Raw genomic sequence first — 8,298 nt, 5'->3', positions numbered from 1 at the left:
CTCGTCCTAGGCTAGGATTATAAAAGAGCAGATGTCTTTTAGTCCCTAATGGCATTGGCTTGTGAAAAGTTATGGTTTGTAATTAAGGGTCTATTTCTTATAGAATTTTTTAGAATGAAATTGTAAAAAATAATCTTTCTAGAAAACATTTGATTAAAAAGTAAGAAGAAATTATGAATTCACGTCTAAAATTATTCTATGGAAAGAATATGTGACTTGAAAATGAGTAATAAAAAAAATCTCTACCAAACAAGTATACAACTTAATTACAACATTTTCCCCCATCGGCCAGCACGTGAATCAAGTTGCTTGCTAAGTTTTGCATTCAAGTCGTGTTGGATACTCTAATAAATTTGTCATTTATCTCGTACAATTCAACTTATCAAACTAATCACCGAAGTTTTTCAATTTCACCAGTCTAACAAAATACTAGTAAGTTGTTTTAGAAACGAAAACAATTGAGTAAGAACAAGCCAAGACCAGCATACAGAAACAAATGGCAAAACAATTTAAAGAATTTTATTGCATAGTGCAAAAATATTCAACAAATATTCGAAAACTATCGCTTTTCCCTCCTATCTTTGTCAGTAATTGTCATCTTCTTATTTGAAAAGGCTAAATAAGTTAATTCATAGTGTATATCTGCATGAAATGCTTCCTGTTCTGATGTAAATTCTTCACTTTAACATAATCATAATAACTCATTCCCATAATCTATGATAGGAATCACAATTCTGGTAAGAGGGAAGATCAGAGATTCAGATTCTCATGGAACTCAAATTCCCTGTATCAACCAATCTATAGGGTCACCAGTCACAGTATGCGCCAAGATTAAAAATCCTCCTAATTTTGAGAATCACAATACTGAGGAAATTCACATTGGCAAGGACCTTTCCTGACCTGCATCATGTGAGCAAGGTGAACAAATTAAGAAAATGCGGAAAGAGAATCATATTGTCATTAACTTAAAAGGATTCACCAGATTGGAACGTAAAAGAAATGACATTAAAGCATAGAACTGAAGGAAAGAAAAGTTGAATTACACTCTGCCTCACCTTATATTATCCGTATATTATTTTTGCGTGAGATTTTCTTATTTTTCTTATTTCTAGACCATATGTAAGTATGTCGCAAGTGGCATTCTTCGAATAGCATAATCATGAGAGGAACTATAGTTTACAAGGTTATACAGAAAAACAATTAATGAAATTCAACATTCAAAGCCTGAAAGGATTTTATAATCAAACAGTGAAAGGCCGACTTCAATGCATATACCTTGCGTAATGTAAGGGACACTCTCCTTGGGCCCCTCCGGATTTCACTGTCCTTCACTTTGTCCACCTGCATCACAAATAACAAATCTAACTTTGAGAAATTAAAGAATACATGATCATATTAATAACAAGGTAGATCATACTTTTCCACTGCAAAGGATATAATTTGCTAAAATAAATGATCGGTGGCACACTTTGCCAACACTGAAGAAATTCTTAATAAAACTGTAAAAACGCAAATGTGTCCAAACTATTAAAATAAATATATGCCAACATTACCATAAAAATTGGCCTTCTCCAAACCAAAATCATGGCTACACAAAACTTGTTGCCTCATTCATGTCTAAAAACAAATGCACAAAACTTTCATATGTCAAGCAATTATACCCCTTAGTTCTGATTGTTTTGCATATATATCAGTATGAACAATAAATTGCTCAGGCCCGAGCACAGAATTTCCATGTCAGTCCACTACACGCCTCTCGCTGATAATTATAAGTATTGGAAAACAAATGAAGTAATTAAGCTTTGTTCCTTTGAGTTCTCGTTAAAGATGTATAAGTTAATTCATGCTGTATAGACTCTAAGCCCCCGTTTGGTCCCCATTTTTTGTAAAAAAAAAAGGGGGGAAAAGGTTTTTTTTTTTTTTTTTTTTTTTTTTGGAAAAATGAATAGTTGAAAAAGAAAAAAATGGAATGTAATACAATGGGGGCCAAACGGGGGCTAAAGAAGATTGTCGAACATCTGAAGAGATACAAACAAGTAGTATACCTTGTGGTGTGGAATGTAATGATGCCAAGCATATCGGCCCTCTCCAGATAACAATAACATTGATCGAGGTGGAAGATAAATAGCTTTCCGCAAAAAATTTGAGCTATTTTCACATATTTGCTCCTCTGCATCAAAACTGGAAGTATATGTCGACAGCCAAACACCTTTTGAATACAGTCTGAATTCCATGATGCAAGGGCCAGCCAATGAAAGGCTGAAAATCGATCCCTCAAATGCTGAATGGGTGTCTATATGTGGAGACAAACCAACCCCAGGTGGATATTCATTGACCTGTTGTTGGAAAAGAAAATAATTTTTGTAAGTCAGCCAAGAATATAAATCCCCTATTAAAATGAAAAAATCTGCACCTAATGGTGCTTAATCCAAGCAGAACTACAACACAAGTAGATAGAGTTTAGAGTTTAGTTACCGTTAATTGATCCACACATACATCCACAGAAGAGTCAAATTTTTGAAACATTTTGATCCTACCAAGTACTGGAGACACAAAGGATGGAAGATCACCTAAGTATTGCTTTGTGTTAACATTCCTTATCTGTAAAAGGGAAGGGAGACAGGAAAAGGAAAACAAAACAAAACAAAATATCAAATCAATTATTGCGGAAGGCTGATTCAAATTAAGTATTCCCGATAATGAATCAGGACTTACATCATAACGGAACTCATACCCATAATGCTGAACTCTTCTTTTGGCAAGATGTTGCCATGGCTGACTATCCACTGCTGCAAGTAATTCCTATAGTATAAGGAATGCATAATATAACAGAGTAAACATGTGGGTGTGTGAGAAGAACAAACTGGGTAAGAGCCCTATATTACACCAAAAGATTATCCTTAACCTCCTCTTCTTTAGCAGTGACAAAGTCATGCACTAAGTAAACACCAGGAACCTTTAAATCTGAAGCTGATGTTGATACTGCAATAGTGTCATTGACCTTAACCTAAAAAGAAATACAGTTGTTCAATACAAAGTACAAATAATGGGAACAGTAAAATGAATAGGAAATCATAAAAATCCACAAATGTATAGCATCAAAAAATATACGAACTTTGAGTTGAACTATTAACCATGCTGACCCATAAATGGTTTGAATCATTTGATACTGAATTACTCCAAATTCATGATAGAGAAAGTGGAGTCATAAGAATCATGACTTAGATTGAGCTTAACTGAATATTCACCATTATCCGAGGATCACATATTTAATTCAAAAGTATGATTAGTTGAGGAAGAAGGTGAACTCATCGAATTACAGATGGATATTCTAATGTAAATTGTATTCTGAACGACGTCTGTTCTGAAACTAATAGAAAGAGATAGCTGAATATGAATGAAGCTTAAGTGGTCCACTGCTGCCACAGTAAATGAAACATATACTGGAAAGATATGCAGTTAAGACAATAGGTGAGTGATCCATGTGTTCACAGCTATACTCAATTGCATCTTGAATTATTGCTGAAACTATGAATGATTGAGCTCATTAAAGAACCATATCAAATCTGTTCAAATCTGCAGTAACATATAAATATAAAATATGTAAACACAGGTAGTACAGTGTCAGACCTTGCCCAATGATTGTGCAGAATAGCGAATGTGCAACGAACGGCCTCCAAGATTAGCACATGGGTGTCCATCTAATTCCTTCAGTGCTGCTTGTGCGCTACTTTCCTCATAATAGGAGACAATAACACGAGTTCCACTCTCATCTGCTGCATAAACTCCCTTAACTTCACCATACGTACCAAACACGGACATGATAGTTTCAAATGAAAGTCCAACTGCAGGCCCACAGTTAGCTACATAGAGGTTTGGACTTGACTCGCCATCCCCTCCCTTGGGACGTGTAAATCTCGGCAAACCCATGAGTCAAATTCTGTACTGAGTCTACTGACACTTAAAAGGGGCAAAAAAAAATTGCCAATTTCTATCATCAAGTAACTATGGAAGAAACACAATCATTGACATACAACAGAAATGCAACAACAAGCTAAGTCTTATATCCAATGAACATCTTGTTGACTATTTGAATTAATTTTTCTCCACTCCGATTGACTCAAAGTACCTCCAAGAAAAGCCCAAAGGAAACAGATCGTCAGCAACCAATTTAGCCAAATTAATCACAAGCTTATGGATTTTTTCCAGAGAAAGAAAGACTGTATAATCAAACTTATCCACGACAGAATTCATTGGGATAGCAAATGAAGGTTTACATAAACATAGTAAGTCTTGTTTTAGTCAAGCCCACTCTCCACAAACTTTTAGTATTTTATCTGATTAATCATTGCATTAACATACTGAGCCGGCGAACACGTTCAAATTCGATTCATTTACAGTGCAATTAGACATTAAACAAGCTTTGGACTCCAATCTAGAGCAGCAAGACAGAATACCATACATATATACAGTTCAAGAAAGAACCATGCTGCTGTGCCAGGGAGGGTTTTGACACCCTCCCTGATCTATTCTCACATTTGGGGGTCGGTGGGGCCTTTTCTTGCATTTTAAATTCACCTTGGGTCCCACCCGCCCCCACACCCATGTGAGAATTTGTCAAAAGGGTGGGTAAAAAAGCCCTGGCACAGCAGCATATTTCTAAATCTAAACCAGAAAGGGGAAAAAAATGTTGAGAAGCTATTAACTTTTCATTTTACGTCGATTATAGCGGATAATCCCTAAGCAAAACCTTTTAATTTCCCAAATTAAGGGTACAGATGCAAACAATGTCCCCTATATTGGCGAAGAACAAGAAATCAGTGCCTCCTAATGCCTCTTTCTCCAATTTCAGGAATATTCTACCATCTACATAATTCGTTAGAGCTTCTTAGGACCATTTTCACGCACGTTTCAAAAATAGATACTTGAAAAACAAAAAGATTTCACATAAAACACAATTTCACCAGATTCCTTTTCCTTTATTTTAGTGGGGAGGAGAAATCTGGTCCCTTTTATCTCTCACACACACAACATATACTTATTCTCGTAGCGTCCATAAATGAAGAGAGTACCTCAAGAAGCTCCACAAGCTGTTTGCAGAAGCAATTGACTCTAGCCACGGTCCCTGCGGAGGCTCAAGAACCGTGTATTTGGTTTGCTCCCCTTTCTGTTTCAGTTCTGAACTAAAGTCGTGTGTTGTAGTTTTACTCTATTTTTCCAGTTTATCCGAAGAGCGGATTTTGAAATTAATGTTCCATAGCTACAATGTTAAAGTCGCTCTGTTGATTTTAAAATTTAAAATTCAACTGAATCAATGTTACATAGAATCAAATCAAGTGTTAGTTCGGCCCCCCGGGACACATCCAAGTTGGTAGAACAATCACATTGGGAGGCTTGGAACCAAGCGTGGAGAGTTCGATTCCTGGAAGGCACAACTTGGAAGGCAAGATTTATATTGGAAGGCAAGTTGCTGTAAGGTAGTGAAGAGGCTCCCTTTGGTGAAGGAGTAAAAGTCGTGTGGGAACCTGGGAACCAACAAGGGCACATCTCGCGATTTACCTCCCTGAGCTGCTGAGGGGCCGGAGGTTCAAGGACAAGGATATAGTCTGGCGCAAGTTGGGACACCTCGTTAAAAAAAAAAAAAATCAAGTGTTAGTTCGTTCTCAAGGCACATCTCCAAGTGGTAAAAGGGGAGGGTTGAGAAATCCAGTTTTGCTTTAGGCTGCTGCGTCAAGGGTTCGAATCCTGAAATATAGATTTGGCTCTTGGATAAGTGCAAATGTACAAGCAGTCTTCCACGCTGTACCCTTGGAGGCATAACCTGCGATTTACCTCTCTCACGATATTTCAAGATAGGGACGATGGGAGACCCTTAAGGTTGGGGTTCAACCTTTTAAATCAAGTGTTAGTTCAGTCCGATTCTAATTTAAACGAGTAGTTTCAAATTAAAAACAATTTTTATGCTTGTACGGAAGCAAAAGTGCTATCTAGTTGATTTTTTTTTATCATTTTTTAATTAGATGCTGCCACGTGTATTCTATAAAAATTCAAACAGAGGATTTTGTACACATAGCACAGGACAAGTAAAAAAGACCCACTTCCCGTCCTCAATCCCCGTAATCAAGGTGGGAACGAAAACATTGATTTGAGCCACAAATTTATTTATTTATAATTTTAATAAATAAGAATTTCTAAATCCCTGCTCGTGTCTGCCTTTCAAAACTCCTCAGGATTGGTAATGGCAATCCGGTCCAAAAGTTATTTTACGTGTATATACGAATACTATTAAATTATCTCGTCTAGAAGCTCGTCTTTGATAAGTCCCTTGTTTGCATATAAGCTGAGTAATTTTTTAATAAATAGGTGAGAGCAAGACGTAAGTAACATGTTTTGGTCTGATACTAGTTAATCATCTCATCTAAAAGTATGAGGTGTGGGAGCTAGATGTATTCAATTAAATCTTGTCATAACATGCCTTTGTGCATTTTATGTATAAATGAGGTTGTAATAACTGGCCTGAGGGCTAAGAGTATGGAATACAGGAATTTCATTATTGATAAAATTATTTAGGCTGGGCTGGCTTCATTTCTCAACCAGTCCTCAAACCTTGATTCATCTAGTTTTCTTAGTCACAGGTTCCTTTGTTTAAATCCAATATCATTTTGGGCCAGTACTTTGGTTTGGATATCTCCCACCTGTTTGGAGATGGAAGGATTGCCTCTCCTTTTTAGGGATCCTTATTTATCGTTAGAAAAAAGACCTCTTAATTTCACGAAATAGAAACGGAAGCACGAGTGCCCAAACTCGTATTAAAAAGGTTTTATTTTTTTGCCTGTCCTAAGGAACTCCTTAAATCTAGTTGTAAAGCTGATATATCTTTATCTTCAACTAGGATGCTTGTTAAAAACTTGTTCACGTAAAACTCGCAATCATACGAAATTGTGGGCAAGTAATAATAAAGTGAGTTGTGAATTATCGTCTCACAAAGAATAATGTTTAATTTTAATTCACTAGTTACTACAAAATTCGATATTCAATATATGTGATTTTGTTGTTATTTAAACTAATTCTAAACTAAGGAAGCAGTAAAAATTATTTTATCAAATATGTAAATGTTTGTATTAGAATCGTGAATCCCCCTATTCCCATTTATTTTAACTCTTGATTCGTAATCTAGTCAATTTCATGCTTTCGTGACAATCGATAACACTAGTGCATTTAATTCCATTTTCCAAGAAAAATTAAGTCTATTTTAATCACAACCTGATCCTATTCCTAGTCCGAATTTATATGACCAAAATGCATTAAATTACTGGTTATCTATGTGACTACATATGTAATAAAGATTATTTCTAATTCTATTTATATATTTTGATTTTGCCGCATTCTAAATTTATTGTGAGTCTCCTAACATTACAAGAAGTAACTAATTATTCAATTGGAGGTCAATCAATAAATAATACAATGGGTATGGAAAATCAATCATGAAAATCAAGAAATAACTAAATTAATAGTTTTAAATCACAGCAAATATTTTTTATTGCTTCCTTAGTTTGGAATTAGTTTAAAAATAACAATAAAATCACATCTTTTATATCACGAATATCGAATTTAGTAGTAACTAGTGAACTAGAATTAAATATAATTTTTCGTGGGACGATAACTCATAACTCACTTTATTATTACTTGTCAACGATCCCGTACGCTTGCGGGTTTTACACTAACACTTGTTGAAAGCATATGTGTGTATAAAATGGTAACATGACTGTCTTGTAGATATGTAAACGGTAGCTTGGTTTGAATGTACTATTGAATCTGTCATATAATCACCATAGATCGTATTCGTCAACATTGTTAATTTGTTATCGTGGTAATATGTATTTGCAGTAATGGTGTACTTCTTCAGGAGCTCATGGGAAGTTTTTAGGCCTTCACCTAAACCCAGTGGTGGGGAACGGGAGGGGGACATGAACCTTACCTCCAAAGGTGCATAAGGGGAGCAAAAAAAGACCTTAATACCAAGTATCTCGTACTTCTGCCTCAAACTAATTAAAAAAATGGCAATCAAGCAATTTCCCATATTCATCCCTCAGAATCTTTCATTGCGAAATGCTGAAAACTTCAGAAGTTCACTTTCAGTTTACCATGTCTTAAGGCCACCTACTGGACTCAATATTTTCTTTTGGGTTGGTAGCAGAGAGTTCTGACTGCTTGAATGTCTAATATAATTAAAAAATAGTAATTAATGCTGGTTGAATTGCTGAAAGCCTTCAGCTCATGTATAAATTAATGTTCCTG

The 8,298-nt window shown here is 35.6% G+C and overlaps 1 protein-coding gene across 6 annotated transcripts; it reads right to left on the bottom strand.

Annotated features, from left to right (window-relative positions):
* Positions 1-497: 497 nt before the first annotated feature.
* LOC111383327 (alkylated DNA repair protein alkB homolog 8-like) lies at positions 498-5,237 on the bottom strand. Of its 6 annotated transcripts, none has more exons than XM_023007408.1 (8): positions 5,073-5,237; positions 3,631-4,866; positions 2,906-3,007; positions 2,716-2,802; positions 2,476-2,601; positions 2,046-2,336; positions 1,276-1,341; positions 498-900 (listed from the first exon to the last, which is right to left on the bottom strand). In XM_023007408.1, exons 2-8 carry the CDS (start codon positions 3,928-3,930, stop codon positions 844-846), a joined length of 1,029 nt encoding a protein of 342 aa, XP_022863176.1. In that variant the 5' UTR covers positions 3,931-4,866; positions 5,073-5,237; the 3' UTR covers positions 498-843. The 6 variants fall into 6 exon arrangements, with proteins under 6 accessions (XP_022863176.1, XP_022863177.1, XP_022863181.1 ...); XM_023007409.1 differs by having other exon boundaries at positions 3,631-4,129; XM_023007413.1 differs by having other exon boundaries at positions 3,631-3,960.
* Between the last annotated feature and the right edge of the window lie 3,061 nt (positions 5,238-8,298).

Source organism: Olea europaea, unplaced genomic scaffold (assembly GCF_002742605.1).
Source record: "Olea europaea var. sylvestris unplaced genomic scaffold, O_europaea_v1 scaffold2660, whole genome shotgun sequence".
Taxonomy (NCBI): Eukaryota; Viridiplantae; Streptophyta; class Magnoliopsida; order Lamiales; family Oleaceae; genus Olea; species Olea europaea.
This window is presented reverse-complemented; position numbering and strand designations above follow the sequence as displayed.

Coding starts and splice junctions, on each gene's coding strand:
- LOC111383327 (XM_023007408.1), bottom strand. CDS start 3,930: ATGGGTTTGCCGAGATTTACACGTCCCAAGGGAGGGGATGGCGAGTCA. Junction 2,803..2,905: donor TCACTGCTAAAGAAGAGGAG/GTTAAGGATAAT, acceptor CTTATACTATAG/GAATTACTTGCAGCAGTGGA. Junction 2,602..2,715: donor GGTATGAGTTCCGTTATGAT/GTAAGTCCTGAT, acceptor TCCCTTTTACAG/ATAAGGAATGTTAACACAAA.